General features: G+C 35.8%; 1 protein-coding gene across 4 annotated transcripts in view; it reads left to right on the top strand.

The window, feature by feature from the left end:
• or (AP-3 complex subunit sigma-2 or) overlaps positions 1 to 27,543 on the top strand; it is a 212,576-nt gene that overhangs the window by 162,847 nt on the left and 22,186 nt on the right. The window contains exon 5 of one of the 4 annotated variants that reach the window (XM_067148339.2): positions 2,668 to 3,481. The exons of 2 other annotated variants lie outside the window; for them this stretch is intronic. In XM_067148339.2, the coding sequence (XP_067004440.2) occupies positions 2,668 to 2,898 (231 nt within the window). In that variant the 3' untranslated portion in view covers positions 2,899 to 3,481. Of the gene's footprint in view, positions 1 to 2,667; positions 3,482 to 27,543 lie in introns of those variants that run through there. One more of the 4 variants, XM_067148340.2, reaches the window with a different exon arrangement.

A 27,543-nucleotide genomic window follows, 5' to 3' on the forward strand; every position in this document is an offset into this window, starting at 1 on the left:
CCATTGGTGAAGTTGCCAGTTGACTTCGGTACGGGCAAACAGGAGGCGAGTTGCGCGATGTTGCTGCGTTAAACGGGGCACTCGAACAGGATGTCTGGGTCATAAGGACACTTCTCTTAACCTCTTCCTTACTGTCTGGTAAGACACCGTGACTCCAGTGACCCTCCTGAGGTCTTGTTGCAGTTCCCTGGCAGTTGCTGAATGACACTGCATCTCACGGATGGTCAGATATGTCATCCTGTGGGATTGTCATGCATCCACGACCTTGTCCAACCTTCGTGAACTGGCCTGTCTCACTATAGTGATTCCACTAGCGTTGAATAACTGACGGAGAGACATTGAAATCCATAGCTACATGCCAAAAAGTCCATCCTTCCTGGATCAGAGTGACGGCCCTTGCAACTTGAACCTTGTTAAATGTCTCATGGGATGTGCTGGTTTACGTACAACGTGCTCAAATGACCACAGTAGTCTGTGTACCTCACAATGACATACGGACGCTTCGCTATTCACTTTGTTTTGAGGGGTCACCTGACAGTTTAATATATGGCTACGTCTACAGATGGAGTATAACTTCGATTTGACATACCCTGAGTAGCTAAGGTCTCAAGGTATGCTGTACGACCATTGGAACCCCATCTACCAAATGAATGTTCACATACCAGACATTACAAAACATGTTCTCCTAATTTTTTTTTTTTTTGAACTGTGTAGTTAGTGGGACATAAAACCTATAACATTATTATATTTCTCCTAGGTTGTGCTTGTACCTCCCTGAGATACGACATACCAAAAGATTTCTGGCAGAATGTGCTAGTACCTGATAAATTGTTTTGCACCTCAAAGCAATATTCACTGCCTCATATTTCCTGAGAGTTGCTTCCTCTTGTAGCCTTGTAAAGAAAATTCATAATTTTTCCATATGAATGTAGATTGTGACACTTCCAGCCAGTAGGTGCCATGATAGCTTGGTTGAGAATCGCTATTGTACATGGCATCACCTTTCTTATCACTTTTGCCTCTATAGCTTTTCTTTAACCTTGAAATTTTGTTTTGACTCATGCTGGAAATGTTTGCAATTTCTCTGACCTTGAAATTTTGGTTCTCTTGTACTAGGAATTGTCAGTATCTTGCTTTCTGTTAATCTTCAGAGACTGACTGTTTTGCAAACTTTAATTATTTAACCCCTCAAGTGCAACATTGTAAAACTCTGGGCTGCACCCACAGTGTGCTTTATTTCTAGCCCACTCCCAGTGCTGAATGCGGTATCATATGAATTTTGCTATAATTTCCAAATGGTCAGACAAAAAATTGTCAAAAAATGCACAGTAGCAATAATATAATACATAATATTATAAACATATGCTAACCTGATTATTCCTGACAGCTCCAAGTCATTACTATGACCTAGTGTAGAAGTCAACCCATGCGTTCACATTTCTTGGCGTATCATCAGGAATTATGTCATCTGAGTCACTGTCTTCACCGGAAGTTATAGCAGATTCATCCCTGTAGTACTCTCACATTCTGAATTACTTCCACCACCATTATTAACAAGTAAATTAGCTACTTCTGTATCACCAACAACTCTGCCAGGACCTGCCATGTTTACAAACAAACTTGAAATGTGTGCAGAGTTTAAAAAAATAAATGACTGAAGATGTCCAACATCTCTTGGCAATAACAGATGGCTTGCAGTATAGCCAAAAGTTGCCTCTTTCTGCCTTCTTATGATAAACCAAATAACTAGTACAAAATTCACATAGCGGGCATTTCATATGTCACGGACCACCATTGCGCCGTACACTCTGTGACCATAATGTATCCACAAAGATGCACACAAAATGCTATCACTTGTGCACACTGTTTTTATTTACAATTTATTTACACATTACACACACATCAATAAACCACCATTTTGAACAACTGCCTATTACAAAGAATAAGAAGACTGCAACAGATGCATGTCAACTACCAACCCAACAAAACCAGTTCACATACTTGACTTCAAACACTCGCTAACACGACTTCCACACAGGTCTCATCAAAACAACTCCACTCTCACTTACAAGACTGCCTCTTTATATACGTTGCCTGACCAGGCTTTTAGAAGGATATGACGTAACATGTTTTTCTCGTAAATTCGAGAGTCTCCAATTGCCTAGTTACAGTGTAAAGAAGTTTCTACAACTATGTAGTGCCAAAAATATGTTATTCTGGATATTACAGTGTGTTGCAAAAGGTTACATTGGATTATAGTACATCATATATACAGGTATTAATAAATTATATACTATTATGTGTTCTTACATTAAATAAATTCATATAAATATATATACAGTGGTTGTTTCATAATATAACCTCACAAATAATACAATCGTCCGTACATAACTACGTAAATAATAATACCAATACTAATAAATGGATGTCAACACTTCATATCCATGTCTCACATGTAATAATAATAATAATAATAATAATAATAATAATAATAATAATAATAATATAATAATAATAATAATAATAAATATTTGCATTATTTATCCATGGATTAAAGAATATTGTTTCCAAGCTACATTAGTCTGTTACACTTGCATCAATATCTTCCCTATAACTTGAAACAATTTTAACAGTCTATCACACTTGTTGACTTTGCTTTTGTCATAGATTGTATCTTCTCTCCTCCTCGATGTCGCTGGATGTGCTCTCCTCCTCTTGACCGGATCATGCTGTGTAAGGGGTCGGTCTTGCCTCGCTGCCGGCCTCTTCCTCGATGATAGTCAATGCGTTCTCCTCATGATGACCAGATTGTGCCATGTCATTAGTAGCCTCCCTCCAGGCGGACCTGTGGCAATACCAGGCTTACTCTGTGTACGCAGCGGTCGGGTGAATGTGTAATATAACTATTAAAAATAGTTTATTTTCCGCCTTGATCAATACACTCGTTAAATGAAAGAAAAACTATTTATTAAACCATACATGTTTCTGGAAATCTCAACCATTCCCTTCATCAGTGGTTAGATCAAAGAATAACAAATTGGACACAATCTTTTGTTTTATAATTTGAAGGAGTATTGTGTCCATATACACCATTTCAAAGAGTAAAGAGAACTTATGAAATATTATAAAAATGATCAATACCATACATACAATTTTGGTTGAACTGAATGAGAATACTATATAAATTTAGGATCTTCAAGTTTTTCTTCTTTTCTTCTTCTTTTTGTTCCTTAAATGATCATATGCTAGTCTATACAGTGGGTTATCTTCTGCACTTTTCTCATTTAAACTTGATTCAGAATTATTTTTTGTGTAAGGTTAATTTCTAAATTTTCCAAAACATTCATTAATTTTCCCTTTTTGGCTGAATGTAATAATTTCATGTCATTGGAAATGTCTGCAAATTTATGATTCATTTCAACCATATGTTCTCCCATTGCCGAATATCTTTTATGTTTGACCGCATTAACATGTTCTTTGTATCTTATAGCCAAACTTCTTCCAGGCTGTCCTATGTATTGTTGTTTACATGTTTGGCATGTTAATTTGTAAATTCCTGATTTATTAAATATACATTTATTCTCTACTTTATCTGAATTGAAAATTATCTTAATAGTATTATTATCCATTTTATATGTGACATTGATGTTCTTTTTCCTGAAAATTTTAGCCAGTTGATAAGAGTGCTTATTTCGAAAAGTTAGAACTACGAATTTCTTTTTCTCTTTTCGCTCTTTAATTAAAGTTGTTTTTGGTTCATTTTTCACTTTAGTTATCATTCTATTAATAAATCTTTTGGAATATCCGTTGCTACAAGCAATTTGATGGATTATATTTCTAGTAACTGTCAAATCTAAATAATTTAAAGTCCTATCATTTTCAGATTCCATCGTAAAATGCACTTGTTTATCCAAAGTATTTAAATGCTCTAATATACCATCAGATTTAACCTTTTGTTCATCGATAATAACAAATATATCATCAACGTATCTCAACCATGTAATCAATCCATCTATTTTATCCACTATTTTATTATATTCCATGTAATCCATGAATATGTTAGCTAAAATACCTGAAGCCGGCGAACCGATTGCTAGGCCTTTAGACTGTTTGTAAATTTTGTTGTCAAAAACGAAATAGTTATTTTCCAAAGTAAATTCTAGTAATGTTAAAAATTCTTCAATTTCCACTTTACTTAATTTGCTGTGTTGCATTAAATTCTTTCTTACTATTTTTATAGTATCTACGACAGGAATGTTGGAGTACATATCTTTGATATCCAAACTATGTATCGTGTGGTAGCCTGTTAGCTCAATGTTTTTAATTCTGTTACAAAAGTCAATAGTATTAATTAGGTGTGTCTGGCTATAAAACTTAGTGTTCTTTTAAAAATATTTGTATGAATTTGGCCATTTTATATACTGGACTATTCTGAAATTAACTATTGGTCTAATAGGAATTTCTTGTTTATGAATTTTTGGTAGTGCCCTTAAAGTAGGTATTTCTGGGTTCATGTTAATTAAACAGTTAGTATCTTTGGAGTCTAATAAAAAAGTTATGTTATTGAGAATTTGTTTAAGTTTTTTCTGCATAGATGACGTGGGATCTTTTTTTATCAATTCAAAATTATTGCTAGTTAGAAAATTCTTAGTCTTTTCAATATAATCTTATCTTCCTATCAGTATAATAGTATTACCTTTATCAGCTTTTGTCACAACAATATTATTATCTATCTTATTCTTCAATAATTTGATATTCTTATTCAACTCCTTATGGTTTTCTACCGTATATTCTATCATACTGGATAATGTTGTACTAACTTCGTATCTAAGAGGAACTTGATCATCAACTGGTAGGTTAGCTATGGCCACTTCAGTTTCAGCTATTAATTTAACAAAATCTTTTCTATTACTATAATTCTCCTTTTCCCAATTGAATTTAGGCCCGTTACTTAAAATGTTTATTTCATTACTATCAAATTGAACTTTAGTTAGATTTCTAACAGGTTGAAAAAAGTTGTGTTCATTATCACTCAGAATATTTACCTTCTTATTAACTTTAAAGTGTTTTACTTTATTATCAAGTAAAGTTTGTATCTTCTTATCCAATATCACTTGTTTCTTGCTCAAAATATTATACATTGAATTTTCTATGTTCTTCTGTAACCAGTCCCACTCTATATTTGATGCTGTATTGGTTATCATTAGATGTAACTCATATAATTCATTACTAAGTCTGGATTTTTTAAGGAATAGAAATTTCATTTCATTCCTGAGCCATACTTGATTGACCTTATTCTGTGTTTTTATCTCATTAGGATGTAACCTTCCTCATTTTTGCAAGGATATCAAATGTTTAGGCACCAGTTTATAAGATAAACATTTTTTAAGAAAAAGTATGTCTTTAGAGATTTTGGAAATTTTAATTTTTAAGTTCTTAAATCTGTTAAACAATTGCTTTGACTGGCTGGCATACTCACTGTTAATAAACTTAACCATGATAGGTTAATATTGTGTTTGGTCCGTATTGACTAGTCTGAATGTGTAATATAACTATTAAAAATAGTTTATTTTCTGCCTTGATCAACACACTCATTAAATGAAAGATAAACTATTTATTAAACCATACATGTTTCTGGAAATCTCAACCATTCCCTTCATCAGTCGTTAGATCAAAGAGTAACACAATATGACACAATCTTTTGTTTTGCAATTTGAAGGAGTATTGTGTCCACATACACCATATCAAAGAGTAAAGAGAACTAATGGAATATTATAAAAATGATCAATACCGTACATACAATTTTGGTTGAACTGAATGAGAATACTATATAAATTTAGGATCTTCAAGTTTTTCTTCTTTTCTTCTTCTTTTTGTTCCTTAAATGATCATATGTTAGTCTATACAGTGGGTTATCTTCTGCACTTTTCTCATTTAAACTTGATTCAGAATTATTTTTTTGTGTAAGCGAAATTTCTAAATTTTCCAAAACATTCATTAATTTTCCCTTTTTGGCCAAATGTAATAATTTCATGTCATTGGAAATGTCTGTAAATTTATGATTCGTTTCAACCATATGTTCTCCCATTGCCGAATATCTTTTATGTTTGACCGCATAACATGTTCTTTGTATCTTATAGCCAAACTTCTTCCGGACTGTCCTATGTATTGTTGTTTACATGTTTGGCATGTTCATTTGTAAATTCCTGATTTATTAAATATACATTTATTCTCTACTTTATCTGAATTGAAAATTATCTTATTAGTATTATTATCCGTTTTATATGTGACGTTGATGTTCTTTTTCCTGAAAATTTTAGCCAGTTGATAAGAGTGCTTATTTCGAAAAGTTAGAACTACGAATTTCTTTTTCTCTTTTCGCTCTTTAATTAAAGTTGTTTTTGGTTCATTTTTCACTTTAGTTATCATTCTATTAATAAATCTTTTGGAATATCCGTTGCTACGAGCAATTTGATGGATTATATTTATCTCTCTATTATGATTCTTCTTAGACATAGGTATCTCTAAAAACATACCTTTTCTTAAAAAATGTTTATCTTATAAACTGGTGCCTAAACATTTGATATCCTTGCAAAAAAGAGGAAGATTACATCCTAATGAGATAAAAACACAGAATAAGGTTAATCAAGTATGGCTCAGGATTGAAATTAAGTTTCTATTCCTTAAAAAATCCAGACTTAATAATGAATTATATGAGTTACATCTAATGATAACCAAAACAGCATCAAATATAGAGTGGCACTGGTTACAGAAGAACATAGAAAATTCAATGTATAATATTTTGAGCAAGAAACAAGTGATATTGGATAAGAAGTTACAAACTTTACTTGATAATAAAGTAAAACACTTTAAAGGTAATAAGAAGGTAAATATTGTGAGTGATAATGAACACAGGTTTTTTGAACCTGTTAGAAATCTAACTCAAGTTCAATTTGATAGTAATGAAATAAACATTTTAAGTAACGGGCCTAAATTCAATTGGGAAAAGGAGAATTATAGTAATAGAAAAGATTTTGTTAAATTAATAGCTGAAACTGAAATGGCCATAGCTAACCTACCAGTTAATGATCAAGTTCCTCTTAGATACGAAGTTAGTAGAACATTACCCAATATGATAGAACATACGGTAGAAAACCATAAGGAGTTGAATAAGAATATCAAATTATTGAAGAATAAGATAGATAAAAATAATATTGTTGTGACAAAAGCTGATAAAGGTAATACTATTATACTGATAGGAAGACAAGATTATATTGAAGAGACTAAGAATTTTCTAACTAGCAATAATTTTGAATTGATAAAAAAAGATCCCACATCTTCTATGCAGAAAAAACTTAAACAAATTCTCAATAACATAACTTTTTTATTAGACTCCAAAGATACTAACTGTTTAATTAACATGAACCCAGAAATACCTACTTTAAGGGTAGGCTACTACCGAAAATTCATAAACAAGAAATTCCTGTTAGACCAATACTTAATTTCAGAAATAGTCCAGTATATAAGATGGCCAAATTCATACAAATATTTTTAAAAGAACACTGTAAGTTTTATAGCCAGACACCCCTAATTAATACTATTGACTTTTGTAACAGAATTAAAAACGTTGAGCTAACAGGCTACTACACGATACATAGTTTGTATATCAAAGATATGTACTCCAGCATTCCTGTCGTAGATACTATAAAAATAGTAAGAAAGAATTTAATGCAACACAGAAAATTAAGCATGGTGGAAATTGAAGAATTTTTAATATTACTAGAATTTACTTTGGAAAATAACTATTTCGTTTTTGACAACAAAATTTACAAACAGTCTAAGGCCTAGCAATCGGTTCGCCGGCTTCAGGTATTTTAGCTAACATATTCATGGATTACATGGAATATAATAAAATAGTGGATAAAATAGATGGACTGATTACATGGTTGAGATACATTGATGATATATTTGTTATTATCGATGAACAAAAGGTTAAACCTGATGGTATATTATAAATACTTTGGATAAACAAGTGCATTTTACGATGGAATCTGGAAGTGATAGGACTTTAAATTATTTAGATTTGACAGTTACTAGAAATTCTGGTCATTTTGATTTTCAAATTTTCAGAAAAGCTACTCAAACAGATACTATTATCAGAAACGACTCCAATCATCCAGGTCAACATAAAAAGGCATTTTACAGTTTAATTAATAGAGCTATGAACATACCTATTTCTAAGAAGAATCATAATAGAGAGATAAATATAATCCATCAAATTGCTTGTAGCAACGGATATTCCAAAAGATTTATTAATAGAATGATAACTAAAGTGAAAAATGAACCAAAAACAACTTTAATTAAAGAGCGAAAAGAGAAAAAGAAATTCGTAGTTCTAACTTTTCGAAATACACACACTTATCAACTGGCTAAAATATTCAGGAAAAAGAACATCAATGTCACATACAAAACGGATAATAATACTAATAAGATAATTTTCAATTAAGATAAAGGAGAGAATAAATGTATATTTAATAAATCAGGAATTTACAAATGAACATGCCAAACATGTTAACAACAATACATACGACAGTCTGGAAGAAGTTTGGCTATAAGATACAAAGAACATGTTAATGCAGTCAAACATAAAAGATATTCGGCAATGGGAGAACATATGGTTGAAATGAATCATAAATTTACAGACATTTCCAATGGCATGACATTATTACATTTGACCAAAAAGGGAAAATTAATGAATGTTTTGGAAAATTTAGAAATTTAGCTTACACAAAAAAAATAATTCTGAATCAAGTTTAAATGAGAAAACTGCAGAAGATAACCCACTGTAACAAAAAGAAGAAAAAAAGAAAAACTTGAAGATCCTAAATTTATATAGTATTCTCATTCAGTTAAACCAAAATTGTATGTATGGTATTGATCATTTTTATAATATTTCATAAGTTCTCTTTACTCTTTGATATGGTGTATTTGGACACAATACTCCTTCAAATTGTAAAACAAAAGATTGTCATATTTGTTATTCTTTGATCTAACCACTGATGAAGGGAATGGTGAGATTTCCCGAAACATGTATGGTTTAATAAATAGTTTTTCTTTCATTTAATGAGTGTATTGATCAAGGCAGAAAACAAACTATTTTTAATAGTTATATTACACATTCAGACTAGTCAATACAGACCAAACACAATATTAACCTATCATGGTTAAGTTTATTAACAGTGGTTGGGTGACTCGCCGCAACTCTGATGCGTGGACCTTGACCGGAGGGTTGGTCTTTAGTAAGTAGACCCCTGCTGCTTATCCACCTCGATGAGACCAACCCATTTAGGAGTGTGACCTGCGTGAAACCCTCCAATCTGATTACTGACGGAGTGGTTATATCGCAGTATTTGTTGGCCTGGTTTTAAGATCTGGGTCTCTTCGACTTCTTGAGCCATGGCCTGGGTAAGGGCCAAAGCTTGCTTCTCCTTGATGTCCTGCTGCTGCTTATGTTGATACTCTGCTAGGGAAACAGCCGCATCATCTTGACCAGAAGTAGGTGGTCAATGAATCTCCCAATCTCCGGTGCCGTATAGCTGTCGACCAAGGAACAGCTCCGCTGGGGAATAGCCAGTGATACGGTTGATGCGTTGTCGCACGGCAAAGAGTGTCTGCGGTATCTGACGGTCCCACGATTGATGTTCCTTACCTGTTAGGTGGACCCGTAGCATCCTTTTTAGCTCCTGGTTCCATCGTGCCGTTGGATTGGCCCTTGTGTTGTAGATAGGGGTGGTCCAGTGCTCCACACCCCATTCAGTCATCATTTGTTGCCACTTTCTTGATGTGAACTGACTCCTGTTGTCTGACAATGCATCTTGGATAACCGTAGCTGCTGAATACCTCATCTTGTAGAAGACTGATGATGCGTCCCGTCATGGCTTCTGGTATCAGAAAGGCCTCAGTCCATCTTGTGAAGAGGTCAGTGATTACTAGGAGTCCTGTTTTACCCTGTGGTGTTCTAGGGTAAGGACCCATCAAGTCCAGGGCTATGACCTCCCAAGGGCGTTGCGGCAGTCTTCCTCACTGACTGGAATCTGCCTTCCTGTGTCTTGCTTTGGTGCAGGCGCAGATGTAGCACTCCTTCACATAGTCCAGGCTGTATTTCCGCATGTTGACCCAGAAAAATCTTCATCAGATAGTCTGATATGTCTCTTCACCTCCTGGATGCCCGGCTTCAGTGCTGTCATGGAACTTCTCAAGGATGTCCATCGTGTGCTGTCTAGGCATCACAACTACTGCAGGCATATCAGAGAGGTGAGATCTGTACATTACGAGTCCTCCGTCGACACGGAAGTTCTTGTAGCACAGCTTGAATTCCCTCGGGATGAGTCGACTATTGGTGTTCTGTCTCCTAATCCACTGCGTCATGGTCCTGTGGGGCTTGTCTTGTAGCACACTATTTCATTGCTGTTGATGGAGCTCGGAAAATCTATGGACATGTTTTCACTGTAGGTAAAAAATTGTAGCTGCTGTTAGGTTAGTCTGTCTTTGCCGAGAGGCTGTGACTTCACTAGGATACTGTTGATGCTTCTATAAGCATAAAATGTACTAGTTATGAGCATAAGTCGAGAGTTGTTCTTTCAAGGCATTGATAATAAGCCACGTTCCTACATAATCTGGGGTTGCGTCATCATTGACTCTCAGCTGTGAAATGGGCCGGAAAGTACGTACGGTACATGCGGACTGGAAGAGTGTGTGTTTGAGACGCAGGTTTGTTTGTGTAATTCTTGTGAATAGTTAGCATGTCTAATTCAAGTGTACAAAATTTAGGCAACAAATCCATTATGGATGTTATGTAAGACAAGAGTTCTGAAAATAAGGATGAGGATAACAATTACACACTAAGTAAATATGATGATTCTGGTGCTCAGGCAAGTAAATGTAGATAATGAGCTAATTTCGAATTGGTGAGAAGTGTAACGTTGTTTTATACCGCTTCCTAAAAATGTGAGCATTTCCCGTGTACAGATGACAAGCTGCAGCAACTCGATGCAACCCTGTCGTCAAACAGCAAACAGTGGGAAAGCAAGTTACTCATCGTAAACAAGGATACTGGTACCAATTGACCAATTAGGTTAGAATCTGTATTAGTGTGGTTTAGTAGATATGTCTACATTGTTAGATTTCAAAATTTTAACCAAACTGGCATCCATAGCTGTGTCCTTTTTTTTTGTTTTTTGTTTTTGTAAAATTTCTTATCTTCATAAATTTATATATAAAAATTGCTGCACTGTTATGATAAATTAAAACTCATTTTTATCTAGAAGAAAGTGTTATATTTCTAAATATTCCAAAAGTTATAATCATGGCTTACCCTTAAAAGTCCTGCGATTTCTGGAGGGTAGCACATTCAAATATGGCCATCTCAAATGTGTAAATTACTTCCAAGGATCAAGTTTCTTCTTGATGACCATAAGGACAGGTTCATTGGGTTTGCTCTGGTGATTTTGTGGAAACTTCCTCTCGACAGTGGTGCTCCTAACTTCAGGTTCCATCGCCGGGTGCCTAGATAAACTGTCTGCTCCTATGTTTGTCGGTCTGGGGACATGACACACATCGAAATCAAATTCTGCGGTTAACAGAGCCCATTGCATCAATTTAGATTTTCAGTCAGAGACAGAGTTCAACCATTTGAGACCTGCATTATCGGTGTAGAGCTGGAACTTCCTTCCCTCCAGGTAACCTCTGAATTTGCCCATGGCCCACACCACGGCTAAGGCTTCCTTCTAGGCAGTGCAGTAGCGTTGTCCGGTAGGAGATAGCTTTCTGCTGACATACCCGATGATGTCCCTTCTGCTGTCACCCCTATCCTGGAATAACACTGCTCCTAGGTCGGAGTTGCTGGCGTCCATCTGCAGGCACATCTTCTGTTGAGGGTCGGGATGGACTAGACCAGGAGCGTTGCATATCACATCCTTAATGCCTTGGAATGCTGCCTCTTCCTTGCTGGTCCATCAGAACAGGCGGTTGTTATGGAGTAGATCGGTGAGTGGTATTGCCTTCTCTTCAAAGTGTGGCACGAAACTGCTATACCGTCCACACAAGCCAAGAAACTGATGTACTTGTTGCTTGGTCCATGGGCGTTCAGCTTCTTCGATAGCTCGATTCTTCTCCGGTTGCCTTTCTAAGCCTTCAGATGTTAGGACATGGCCAGAATATTCTATGTACGTGGGACTGGGCGAAGTGGCACTTCTCCAGTTGGCAAGTCAGTCCATGAATCTTCAGTCTTTCCAGCACTTTCCTCAGATGTCCAAGGTGTTCTTGAAAATTCTTGCTGTGAATTAAGATGTCATGAAGATACACTTGGCAGAAATCTCCAACATATCCTGACAATACCTTATCCATCAGTTGCATTAAGGTTTCAGGAGCATTCTTCAATCCAAAAGCCATTACTGTAAACTTGTATAATCCTCTCGGTGTCCTGAAGGCGGTCAGTGGTCTAGAACTTTCCTCGACCTCCACTTGCCAGTATCCAGAGTTGAGATCCAGCGTGCTGAAAATCCTAGACCCACTTACTTGTTTCGGCGAGTCTTTCAGGTCAGGCATGGGGTAGGCATCACTAACGGTTTAACTTGCAGAAGTCCACAAACAGTCGATACTCCCCATTCTTCTTTTTCGGTAGGACGATAGGTGAAGCCCAAGAGGATGTAGAGGGTTCGATGAGACCTTGCCCTTCCATCTCTTGAATCTTCTGAATGACGAAGTTGCGCTTATCCGAGTTGATTGGATATGGGCGTTGCTTGTTGAGTGAGGAGGTGCTACATTCAGTGGTGTGCATTACAGTGGTAGTCCGTCCTATTTTATTGGTGATGACTTTCAGAAAGTCCTTTAAGGCGCGTCAGAACTCCTCTTCTTCACTTGGTTGAAGATGTGTGAACTGGATATCTCCCAGGTCGACTTCGCATCCTTGCAAGTGTGGAGATTTCCATCATGCCAGGCAACCCTTAGACGTCTGTCTTTTCCCAAAAAGACTTCATGAGCTGCATAGTCTAGGATCACCTTGTATTCTACCAGAAAGTCACGACCTAATATGATGTCAGGTATTAGGTTCTGAATTACTGCAACATCAATTACAAAGGTAGATCCATGCATTTAGCGGTTAGGTTAGTCTGTCCTTGGATGAAATAGGTTACCCCGTTCGCTGCTCCCACTACTCTTCCGAGATGGTGAGACTTCATAGGCAGTAGTAATCTGGCAACAGTCCCATTGACAAATGAATGGATTGCTTGGCTGTCGAGTATGGCTGAAAAATTATCGTTGCCTACCCTCAAGATGATGGCTGGACGGGGTTGGCCCGTTAGGCTCACAATCTGACCAGTCCCTCTCCTACTTGACCATGGTTGTTTGTCTGCTGTGTCTTGAGGCGCATTCCTGTTCCCGGTCCCATCTCCCTCAATCCAGAATGGACCGGATCTAGTTTTCCGACGTCAAGTTTGGGCACTTGTTCTTCAGGTGTCCCGTTCTTCCACATTAGTAGCTCTTCCTAACCGAGATGGTCTCTTCCTTAGCTTTGTTTTTGTGTTCCTCCTCCAACTGGCCGATGATTGTACGTAGATCATCAAAGGATCTCGATTGTGATACTTTCACTAGGGGTCGAATCTTATTGTGGAGTAGCTCTCAAGTGTACGATGTCTGGTAAGATCTCGTTCTCACTTCGTTCCGGGTGCAGCCGCTTGAAGAGGTGGTACTTCTGGAGGACAAACGCACTGGCTCTCATGCCGGTAGGTTGTGCCTCAGCAACTTCCTTCTCACAGAGTTCTTCACCCCTTTGGAATTCCCTTTTGAAGTCCATCCAGTTTAAATTTAAGCCCTTCAAGTTATTCCACCCCTTTAACTGCGGTGTGATGTGTTGAACGAAGATGTCCTCCGGTAGATTAGTCCTTCCTGGTAGACTGACCGATCCCTCGATGAAGCTAGTCGGGTTCTCTTCCAGTTGCCCGTGGAATGCCGGAAGGCTCTCTATAATCACTTTCGGGTCTAGGTGTCCTGTATTGCCGGTTAGGTTTAAGGGGGTTAGAGGCGTGACGATAGGTCCTGTTCGAGTCAATCTATCTTCTACTGCGTGAAGGATGCTTTCTCTTATATTCTGCACATTTCTCTTGATGGTCAAAAACCGGTTTTCTAACCTTCCTTCAACAGCAGAAATACGGGTCCCAAAATTTCGCTCAACAGCAGAGACATGGCTTTCAAAATTTCCCTTGACAGTAGAAATTCTCCCCTCAACCTGTTGTTTTATGGCGGAAATCTGCATTTCCACCTCCTTGAGGTTCGAGATGTCTCCTTCCAGCTGGCTTACCCTACTATCGATCTGTTCAACCTCTCCCAGTTGTGACCTGATGTCCGATATCTGCTGTGTTAATTGATTGGTGACGTCGCTAATTTGGTATGAAATTTTTCATTCTAGGCATTGTTCTACTTTGTAAACCTGCGTGTACACTTGTGATATTTGTCCGGTCAAAACTGTATTAGCTTGAGAAATTACATCTGAAATTTTATCATTTACTTTCGAGATTTGATCTGCAATCTGTTCTGTTAGGCCACAATTGACATCTGAAATGTTGTCATTTACTTTCGTTAAGGTGGAATTAACTCGTGAATCAATGTCTGAGATCTTGTCATTGAGTGCCTGCATAATGGTCATTAAGTTAGAACACATTTTGGTAATATTTGCCTCCTCTTCCGTGGCAGAAGCTGATGTTTCGCCCACCGCGATAAAGAACTTTTCGGGATCTTCTCCTTTTTCGATGAGATTGCCTCATCACTGCATCTTCAGTGATTGCTTTTTGCCGTTCGTCAGAAGGTTTCTCTTTGCGAGTTTGTCTTTGAGAGTTTGTATGGACATATTTTCTAGTATCACTCGCATTTTGTACTAATTCGCACTTACACTCGTATTCACTCAAATTATTCTTAAGTCCTAGTCATGGTCGCCAGTTGATGTATCCACAAAGACGCACAAAAAATGCTATCACTTGTGTACACTGTTTTTATTTACAATTCATTTACACATTGCACACACATCAATAAACCACCATTTTGAAAAACTGCCTATCATGAAGAATAAGAAAACTGCAACAGATGCATGTCAACTACCAAACCAACAAAACCAGTTCACATACTTGACTTCACTCGCTAACACGACCTCCACACAGGTCTCATCAAAACAACTCCACTCTCACTAACATAATAATAATAATAATAATAATAATAATAATAATAATAATAATAATAATAATAATAATAATAATAATAATTAATATTTGCATTATTTACCCATGGGTTAAAGAATAATGTTTCCAAGTTATATTAGTCTATTACACTTGCATCAACCGTAGCAGGCCAGTGGGCACACCGTTGTGCTGCACGCACACTAGGGAGGTTAAATTACTGTGTACTCTTTTGAAATTTGTTCTTTCTCCCTCCTTTGCTTGGGTTTATTTGTCATTTCAAAATTATTCTTTTGCCGTCTCAAACTAAAATCTTTCTTCATTATCCTTTCCTTTGGACATAATTGCTAAATCCTTTATTTTGTCTCATAACTTTCCTGGTCCATACTGGTCTATGCTTGCACATCTTTACTCTTGGAATTTCACTTCTTGTACATTCCTTTTATTCCCTACCAGTTTTGCTCAGGAGATGTTATGCAGGTAAGCCTGACTTTAGGTTGCAGGTGAGTCAGAATTCCATCCGTGACTGCCCCTATAGTGGTTTTGCATTTCAGTTCAAGGGAAGCCCTAGAGCGGTACCTGTCTGGAAACAATTTTTTATTTTATTTTAAATATATTATATATATGATCACGTATTATATTATCACTGATTATTTTTCTTTTGCATTGAACTGCTATATCACTATTAGAGTTTCTTGAATAGTGTAATTTTGATCATACGACAGGTGAAGGTGGTGGTGATAGTTTTTATTTCGTTATGGTATTTTTTTTTTTTTTTGGAAGATGGCCATTCTTTCCAGGTAAGTATAGACCTACCTGTCATCAGGTTGGAGTTACAGCATCACCATTTCCTATTATTCTTTGAGATATTGATTAAATATATACAATATTGGAATTTATGAGAGGGCTGTACAGGCTGTAATTAATCATATTTTCTCTATTACATTTTAATAAAAAGAAATAAGCATTTATTCATTGATGCAGATGTGATGAACGGATATAACTTGAAAACAATATTCTCTCACCCAAGTATCAGGCTCGAATTATTATTATTTTAAAATTATGATTATTATTATTTTTATTATTATTACTTGTAATGTATGGCTATGAAGTGTTTACATCCATTTCTTCTTCTTATTATTATTATCATTATTATTTACGCAGTCGAATGATCACAGTATTTGTGATGTTATATCATGAAACATGCACTGTATATAGACATTTATGAGTTCAATTAATGTAAATACCTGTAAATTAATATTACCATAATTTTTTATTACCTGTATATGATGTGTTCTCTACTACAGAATTGTGAAACACACTGTAACATCCAGAATAGCTCTAGATCAGATGAGATGATGGTAGAATATTCTGTACATTATAACCATGTTGTTAGGCACTCGAGAATTTACGAGAAGGTATTTTTGTGATTTTCAAATTTTATGCTATCTATTTTTGTTATATGTATGGGCAATTAGTTTAAGTGTTTTATGACCTTATAGCTGATGATGCCAGAATATCAATAGGCGAAAACTAGTACCGTAATTAAAATAAATTGATGATGATAATTATGATGATGCTTGTTGTTTTAAGGGGCCTAACATCGAAGGTCATCGGCCCAAAATAAATTGAAGTACTAATTTTATATTGTATTGATTAGGTGGATTACCTCATTTATCTACAATAATTAAATTGTCATCACTACGGAGCATGAAAATTGGAACTATAATGTAATCGGGATCTTACCAGTGACTTATGTGCCCTGTCCTTTACATCCTAACTACAATCCGTAAATACTCTCTTCACCATATGAAGAGAACTGTAACCGTTACATATAAGCTTGATAATGTGATTACTCTAGTGAAGATCTTTCCTTATATTACAGTAACACTTCCCGTGAGGTACATTCACACCATCAACACAGTTTTACGAAGCATGGAATGATAGAGTAGTCAAGGTTAACAGCAAAGATAGTATAGTGCTAATGAATGATTTCACTGCAAGAATATATAAAACTGAAGCATGTAAGAAGGTTGCAAATTCATTCTTCAGGCATAAGACTATTTGATGTTTCAGGGAATGGATAGCAAGATAAAAAAGAGAAAACATATTGTCACCAATGGAAATAACTCTTTTCAGCTGGTTGTTTAAGATTTTTCTTGTAAAAATATATCCATGCAGAAAACAATTCTAATAATATTAAATCATTATTTTGAAATTATTTAATAATGGTGGACAGAAAATGAATTTTGGAAACTGTATGAGGAAAACTAGGGTCATCCGATCTGGATATTTACAATATTATGTTCGTTAAGTTTAATATTTTTTTGATGACTACCAGTCATTAGAGAGTATCTGTTTGTTTGAGTCTAAGAGAATCTTTGCTTTGATTTGAATCTGTATTGGGTTCTGAAACTAGTTCTGAATTCTTTGTTCTGTGAATACATATTGCAGTTAGAATCTGGTTGATTAGGTTGTTTTACGACAGCAGTTTTAGTGACCCCTAACGTTATTATTGCTAAAAAAAGTAATTGTTTATATATATATATATATATATATATATATATATATATATATATATATATATATATATTACTATGATATAAAGTGATCCATTCATAGACAGTTAACAGTGTTTAAAGGAGACCTTCACCAAACTCTGTTGAATATAAAAAAGTCACATTTATATTATACATAATTGTAAAACATCAAATAACTTTAACATAATTTCTCATAAATTCTCTAAGTTTCTACAAAGCCATCTTCTTTCTTCAATTTTTAACACCATCATCATCCCAATTGCTTACAATCTCCTCAAAAATGTATCCCATTGTATAGTCTCTAAGCATAATTTCTGCTTCATTCTTGGAAGTGTTTTGACCTCTTTTTAAAAATTATTGAATATTCTGTCACCTAGGTACTATACACATTCAACGTAGCAGCAAATCTTAAGACCACATTGTACTTTTATTTTTAAAATTTAGTAATTTCTTTCAAGTACAGATTTAATCTCTTTGCCCTAAGTGGTGGTAATCAACTATGCAATTTGTGTGTGAAATGGTTTTCCTCACTTGTGCCTGTAGCTGACTATACATTTGTACAAATACATTTTAAAGATATCAGCTGCATATCCCAATTAATCGGAATCAGAAATTTCTATGTGTCCTCCTGGTGCCCATGATCATTAAGACCTCAAGTGTATAGAATCTGACACTGGGGATAGCCGGTTTGAGTCCTGTTAATGGAAAAAAATTCCACCATCAGAATGTTGGACAGCAGGGTAGGGAAGATGGTGGTATACAATTTCTAATCCCGAAATTGGATGCCAAAGCCTGGATTCAGTTCCAAACCTCTCTGCAGTGCACTGTGCACTTATGGATTGAGGGCATATGTTGTTGCCGTCGATGGCAGTTTGTCTGTCGGATGAGACGTAAAGCCTTGAGCAGACCCCTTAGTGCTATTGTAGAAGGCTATGTGCCAGCAGTGGGTTTTGCCCTCTCCCTTCATATTGCTATATATAAAAACCAATGTCCTCACTGACTGATTGACTGACTCATAAAACGCCCAGCCGAGACCATTAAAGCTAGAGGCATGATATTTTTAGGATATGTTCGTATGAGTGTGCAAGGGAGTGTTAAGAAAGGGTTTTACAAAATTTTGATTTTAAAGAGTTAAAATGGGGGGATTATTCGAAATTTAACTTTTTGGCTTTCCTCTGCTGCAAAATAAAACACAACTTCTTTTTTGCAATAAAACATTCTTCATATAAACTGCTAAAATATAATTTCTGCACTTTTTGAAGCTTGACTTACGAGGGGTGCAAAGGCTACAACTGTATATTCGAAATATATATTTGCTTTATATTTTCTCGGCCACGAAGAAAAACACTTTGTTTTTGCACTATAACATTCTTCATATAAATATCTAAAATACAATTTCTCCATTTCTTCAAATTCAATTTACAAAAGCTGGAAAGGGTTGAACATAAATATATTCAAAATTTATCTCTTTTCTCGGCCACAAAATAAAATAAAATTTCGACTTTGCACTAAAACTTTCTTCATATAAATGCCTAAAATAAGTTTTCTGCATTTTTTAAAATCCTACTTATAAGGGGTGCAAAGGGTTATATATAAAAACCTATGTCCTGACTGACTGACTGACTGACTCATAAACGTCCTACCGAGACCATTAGCTGGAGACATGACATCTTTAGGACATGTTTGTATGAGTGTGTAAAAGAGTGCTAAGAAAAGGGTTTACAAAATTTTAATTTTAAATTGGGTGGATATTGGGTGTGTATTTGAAATTTAACTCTGCCGTGAAATAAAATAAAATTTTGTTTTTGCAGCAAAATATTCTTCATATAAATTCCTAAAATACAATTTCTGCATGTTTTGAAATTCGACTTAACAAGGTGTGCAAAATGTTGAGCAAGTGTATACCAATATTCGACATTTAGCTCTTTTTTCAATGTCCTTGGCCTCGAAGTACAATTTAACTTCGTTTTGTACTAAAACATTCTTCATATAAAAGCCTAAAATGCGATTTCTGCATTTTTAAAAATTTGACTTACTAGGGGGCAAAGAGTTGAACAAACTTATATTCTAATCTGTATCTTGTAGGCCTATATAAAAATCAATGTTCTGACTGACAGCCTCATAAACGTCCAGTCGAGACTGAATTTTTAGGATATATTCATATAAGAGTGTAAAAGTGTCTGAGAAGGGGTTAAATGTTGGTTTTAAGCGGTTAAAATGGGATATATTCAAAATTTGTCCTTTTTTCGATTTTCTTGGCTGCGAAATAAAACTTTGTTTTCACAGTAATACATTCTTCATATAAATGCCTAAAATGTAAATTCTGCAGTTATTGAAATTCAACTTACAAGGGGTGCAAAGGTTGAACAAGTGTATTTTCCAAATTTACCCTTTTCTTTACGATTTTCATGGCTTCAAAATAAAATACATTTGTTGCGCTAAAACATTCTTCATAGAAATACCTAATATGCAATTTTACAATTTATTGAAATTCGACTTACAAGAGGTGCAAATGGTTGAACAAGTGTATATTCGAAATTTACATTTCTTTTGATTTTCTAGGTCATGAAATAAAATACAACATTTTTACAGTAAAACATTCCTCATATATATACTGAATATATAATTTCCGCAGTTATTGAAATTCGGCTTGCAAGGGGTGCAAAGGTTTAAACACGTGTATATTCAGAATTTGCATTTCATTCGATTTTCCAGTAAAACATTCTTCAAGAAATACTTAAAATATAATTTTGCAGTTATTGAAATTTGATGATCAATGGCTGCAAAAGGTTGAATAATTGTACTTTCCAAATTTGCCTTTTCTCAGATTTTGTAGCTGCAAATAAAATACAACTTCATTTTTGCACTAACATATTCATCATATAAATACCTAAAATACAATTTTTTTTTACTTTCTGAAATATGACTTACAAAGGGTGCAAAGGGTTGAATAATAGTATATTCAAAATTTACATATCTTTCGAGTTTTTCAGCCACGAAATAAAATAAAATTCCTTTTTTGGCAGTAACATTTTCTTCATATACATACCTAAACTGCAATTTCTGCATTTTGAAATTTGACTTGCAAGGGGTGTAAAGAGTTGAATAAGTGCTTATTCGAAATTAACATTTTCATTCTATTTTCTCGACCATGAAATAAAATACAACTTCATTTTTGCTCTAAAACATTCTTAATATAAATTCCTAAAATACAATTTCTCTATTTTTTAAAAAAATTGGAATTACAAGGTGTGTGTGAAGGATTGACCAAGTGTGTATATTAGATATTTACCTTTTTTCCTTCAATTTTCTAGGTGCAAAATAAAATATAACTTCGATTTTGAACTAAAACATTCTTCACATAAATATCTCAAACACAATTTCTGCATTTTATGTCATTCAACTTGCACAGGGTGCAGAGGGTTGTACGACTGATTGTCATTCATTAATGCCCAACTGAGACTGTTAAAGTTAGATATATAACATTTTACAGATATATTTGTATAAGTGCGTGAAGGTATGCTAAAAAAGAGTTTCACAAAATTTTGATTTTAAATTGTAAAAATGGGGTATATTAAAATATTACCTTTTTTAAAAAGTTTGCTTATCCACAAAATAAAATACAAATTCATTTTTGCATTAAAACATCCTTCAGATAAATACATTAGGCTACAGTTTCTTTATTTTTTTGAAATTCAACTTCCAAGTGTTGCAAAGAGTTGAACAAAAGTTTCTATCACAAAATCAGATACACAGGAAGTACTTCATAACAAAATGAGATATCAGTGCCATTTTTGTTAACAAATCAATATCTATACTGTGCGTATGACTAACTCTTTAATGGTGGCTTAGTCAGGATAATTGTAAAGAGCAATAGGAGCAACATGATATGATAACATGGGCACTACATTGATTTCATTCAATGATACAACGGCTGTTTGCAGATGACATCTTTTGATGGTGATCACATTATAGGAAACGGTTGTATGCCATTTTTCAAAGTGTAAGGTCAAGTTAATAATTTTTACAGAAGCTTGCTGCTAAATTCAGAAGAGAAAACTCAGTTTTTACAAATTTATTTTGTCGGTGGAGACGAAAAAGAAGCGCGTCTAAGGTGTTCTAACTATCCCGGCATTAAGCAGGAGTTGGTCAAGCAGCTACAACGAATGCTTCAATTAAAACAATCATGGGCAAAGCTGCGGCGGGTAGTGCTAGTTATCATACTGTATATCACATCATTCATTTCATCTCATTAACTCCTCTGATGAGGAAGAAGGTTCATCTTACTTCATACTGGAGCTTGTAGAGAAACGGGACATGGGTTGGACATACAGAAATTTTCCTATGTCCTTTCTCCTTATGGTCATCCTTTTTAAATTATTTTGTTTCCTCTGCCCTTTCCTGTTATTTCCTGTTAGTTATAGTTGGTATTTTCTTTTATTTCATATTTATGTATTGTTAATCTTTTTTTAATGATATTGAGTTTAAAAAGTGCCCAACATCCTGATCATATTCAGTATTGCATTTCTCTTTGGTTGGAATGTTTTCAAGCACTGTTGGCTTATTAATAAGCTTTTGTTATCTAGTTTTCACTTGCTTGTCATTTGGAATGTGTTCCTAGTTGCCTATTAGTTCAGTGTTGTGTGAAAAAGTATTCTGTGTATTATTTTAATCACTGCATTTAATGTGTCTTAATATATTTATAGAATTCCCTGGAAAATTCTGTTTTAATGTGACCTACCAGTATTATTTGTATTGTTACATGATTAGTGGTGGTGGTAATTTGTAAAGATAATTAATATTTGTAGTCAATCTTTTTCACAGAAGAAAGAGAAACACTAAAATTTCTGTAGACATAAGTTGAGGTGCTATCACTGTAGCTTAAGTACCATACAGGTGATAGTGAAGTTTATGGTTCCCCCACCTCATTAATCTTCCCAGAACCATATATAAATTCTGTTATCCTGAAGTAAGATTGGAATAATCTTTATATACACCTCCATTCTTCTGCATTTTAAGGAAGTAAAATTTTAACTTTATATAGTGATTGTCATACTCTTACTCGTTCTGAATTTAAGTAAATTTGATATTTTTATGATTACTACATATTTATGTGATTTAGTAGGTATTTTTTGAAGGATGACATTTCAGGTGTGCTCCGTTCTCTCATTATTAACTTGATCATTGTTAACTTTGCTGAGTATGCTAATACTGAATGAAGGATATGGTGATATTTTCTTAGTGACATGCCATGATGAAATAACATGCTTGCTTGCTTGTGTGTGTTTTCCATCATCTTTTATAACAAAAGAAAATAAGGATTTAGAAAGCTTCACATTGAGATACAATCTACAAAACAGGTAATACAAAGGCAAATAGGAATATATCAGGCCATTGTAGGAAGAGGAAGCAACAGAAAGAGGAGATAAGGAGAGACAGGAAAACACAAAAAGACGAGGACAATCTCCACATCTTCAAGTACATAGGCTCTCTCCTTATCAATCTCAGTTGTTTTACATCCATATCTTTCAGTCCCAGATAGGCTCATTTCTGCTTTCCAGCTTTATCAGGAGGTCAGGCTTCAACACTCGCTTCAATATTAACACGAGACTTGTAGAATAAGAAGAAAGATGGATTAACACGGGAAAAGATAAAAAGATGAGATGAAATTCTAGGCACATAGGACAAATTCCCTAGGAGAAAAGGAACCCAACTGTCAGTGGAAGCAGTTTAGTGGACTTGGCCAGTCCTTATAGGCACCTTATTTGAGTGGTAAACAGCTCTCTTTTGAATATGTGCATGGGAAAATTCAAAATTATAATGGAAGTTTCAACAACTACTGATGAAAAATCAGGTGTCCAAAAGATGTTTTTGTCGACTTCAGTGCACAATATGTTTTAACATGTTCATATTGTGTGGCTGAAGTGGCAGTCTATGACTGATGAGCTGTGCAACAAGAAGATTCCAAATCAGTTAAGTTTGAAAACAGAAAATGTATCACTCCGTGAAGCAAATTGCAATGATACGGGATCATACTTTCAGCTGACAAAACATCTTGTCACAGGGAGTAGGGTTGATGATGAAAGTGGATGGAAAATGCCCAAGATGAAGACCAAGACCCTACGCAGTGACCTGATGATTGTAGGTCTTCACCCTCACCATACACATGATCATTCCAAGTCGTGGCTGAAAACCAAAGAGGGAGACTCTAATATGTTACATGGAGTATATAACTTCAAGACTTGTTAGTGGAGTACCGAGGGCACAGAAAAGGGGTGACAGCAACGCAGTGCCTGCAATGGTGAGCGGACATAGTTGTCTCGAAGTGGCATGGTTACACCTATAGAAACCAAATGAAACTGTACTCACCAACTATATACATACTCAGGACAAATAAATAAATAAATAAACCTACATAGAAAATGAAACTGAATTCACTCGTATTTTTATAGAAATCCCCTTGAGCTGCAATGCAAGCTTCATATCTTAAGAGATTTCGAAATACACTTTACAGTTCATGAACACTTACAGAACCTACACTGTTCCAAATTTCAATTTTCAATTCTTCTACGGTTCCAGAATTATTCCTGTAAACTTTTCCTTTGAGAGTTCCCCATAGATAAAATTCGCATTTGCTTAAATCAGGCAAACGAGGGGACCATAGGCCTTTACTAATGATTCAATCATCAAATACTTCCTGCAACCATCATATAGAGCTATGCGTTCTGTGGGCTGTTGCACCATCCTGCTGGAAATAGCCATACGTTTTATCTTCATAAGTCAGTTCGGCAAAAAAAAAAGTTCGAGAATGCTGTGAATATAACGGTTGGAGGTAATTGTGCCCTGAAAAAATATCTGACTGATAATTCGCCAGGCACTAATAGTGCACCATACATCCACCTTCACATCATGCAGAGGTATTGGCTGTTAAATGTGTAGGTTCTCTGATCCCAGATCCTATAGTTTGAGAATTAATATATCCACTAAAATTAAATCATGCTTTGTCACTCATAAAAAAGGAAGTTTGGATCCATGATACCATCATGGACGTTATTCATTAAATAAAAACCCCATGGCACTACAGCCTTGATGGGCCTTGGTCTATGAAGCAACTGCTGCTCAGCCTGGAGGCCTGCAGATTATGTGGTGACACATGGTCAGTGCTATTCTTGGTGTTCTAGACCGGGCTTGCCATCTCACCATTAGATTGTAATCATGTAAGCTGGGTGGACTTTGAACTAACCCTCAGGACCAGGCAAAAATCGCCGACTTGGCCGGGAATTGAACCGGGACCTCCAAGTGAGAGGCGGGCATAATACCATCTAGACCATGGGGCTGGACACTATTCATTATCCAATTGCAAATTTTTTTTCTTACAATGAAATCTGTAGCCCGGTAAGATCATAAATGTAATCAGTTTGTTGCATTTCATGCCGACGAATGTGAAATTAAAGCAACATCATTGGCTTACACACATACTTGTTTTGGTGATATACATTGGTTTCTTCCTTTACAGTATGAACTAAGTGAATGGGTGCAGCAGATGAGGAATCTCTCTCGTACTTTTGCTTACATTAGCTGTTTGGATCCTTGAATTCCAAATTCTCTCAAAGTACTGAACAATTCTTCGTTTGCTAGGCTCTCAAAATGCCTGACAAAATCAATAAACAACATACATTCATTTGCAAAAAGAAAATTTAACACAAGGAACAAGTTTTCAGAAATGCAGGAAACTTAATGTGGGTGATTGTAACATTGAAATAATAAGTGATTACAATGTCAGAGCAGAACCGTCATTTGCTGTGGAAAACTGAATGGTTGAAATGAGACTCTAGTATTGTTATCTTGCATAGTTTATTCACCTTTTTGGTGAAAAATTTGGGACAAGGAATGTTACAAGTGTGTGTTAATTTCTACCTGTATAGTGGAGTTCATTTCAATTACATGTAGATTACAAGTGAAATGATATACGAAGCAGGAAGCAATTAACATTAGACACAAAAAAACCCACCTCTCTCACTTAAAAGAAACTCGGCTACAGTCGCCTAAAAAGGAACGTAGAAACAAGAAAAAAGGTCCCTTCTTTCAACAACTCACTTGCCATAGTTAACATGGCAAATACAAGCTGGTACGGCAGGTACGGGCTAGGAAAAGCGGCGGCCCGAAGGGGCTGGATGAAGGTCGCATTAAGCGAAAGATACCAACACCAATTAACAACGATATCTCGCCAAGCTTCTTTAATTACAAGTTCGGAAACTTTAACTGCTTTAAAAACATCAAGTAACAACAATTTACAATTAAGAGGATAATACCCGTATATACATTCAGAATTATTACAAAACACTAATGAGGGAGCCAGCCCTCTCTACCAGGTACAAGTTCACATGCATACGTGAAGGGTTTCGCTTTGCAACTTTCCGAACATAATATGAAAGACCTTCTAATATTACAATAAGGTTGAGAATAAATTAAGCATGGCCTTCCGAATTCTTAACCAACGCAACGCCCGAAGGCACATAGAGAATCCGTAGTGGATTACAATAACGTAGAAAAGCAACACCTACTTAACCCCACAATGGAATGTTTCGGCCATGAAAATACTTTCTTTAAACTGAATCAAACACATCAACTAGAAATCTTAAATAAAGATCGAATCCAAAGCACAAAGTTCCTATCATTACACAGTGACAAGCCTCGTTTTTACCTCAGGCACCTTAAATTTCGACATCTTAAGGGGACAGTACAATAGCAAGATCCCTCTTTCTCTCTTACCTCCGCACTAGCGTGCCGGGTTCGAGGGGCTAGAAGGCAAGCCCAGAAGATAACAGACTGCTCAGAGTGCCAACAGCCGAATCGCCCGGCCGGCCGAGGAGAACGACCGCGAGCCGAGCAGCGGTCACGTGGACCGAAACTCCCCTCTAGAAGAGAAGGGAGTTGCAGAGGGGCGCGAAGCAAGAGAGATAGAGAGAGCTCGGAAGGGAGGGAGGACTCTTCAGGGCGAGAATACTTCTACATTTCCCTGAAGACATGCGGAACGGGCAAAAATACATTTATTCCATAAGAGGGGCAAGGATAGGAAATAAAATACATGTAAATACATCAAATTACACAATACATAGTACAGCTTGCAAGCACATACACTGTAAAAACACTGGAGAAAGATAGTCTGGGAGGGGGATCACAGTTTACACGGTTCAGATCCTCCCCGCCTAAAAGCCGACGCCGGAGAAGATGAGAGTAGACCTTAAAAATATAATATAAATGCAGTTCTTCTAAAAAGAGTTCCATGCAGTTGGAAAATACTCCCAGTTCAAGGAGAACACATTCCCAAAATCACTTCAAAACTTCAAATTCAAATTTGAATAGAAATGCACATAAAGAGGTTCTGTGCCTTAAAAATTTCCTGTTACTAGGAGCAGACTTTTGTAGAATAACAAGTGGACTCGGAAGAAGGAATTTGAGCCACACCAAAAGTTCATAAGCGGCACAGGAACTTGGCGAATAAGTGACAGCGACGAATTTCCCACTCGGTCCTTCACATAGCTAGGTCGCAGCAGGTGAGCAACCAGAAAGAGTTGTGCGCCATAAGAACAGATAGGCACGAAGATAGGGGCTCCGAAGGCGTAACATGGTCCATGAGGAGCTGAAAAACAGGTCACAGCCAGGGCAAGACGTACCAACAGCTCCACCGAGGGGCCCTCTCAGAGAGCTCGGCAACAGGATGCACCAAATGACTGGAAAAATAACAGAGCCAACAGAAGTCTGTCCTTTTGCACTTT

This window comes from Anabrus simplex, chromosome 5, assembly GCF_040414725.1.
Source record: "Anabrus simplex isolate iqAnaSimp1 chromosome 5, ASM4041472v1, whole genome shotgun sequence".
NCBI lineage: Eukaryota > Metazoa > Arthropoda > Insecta > Orthoptera > Tettigoniidae > Anabrus > Anabrus simplex.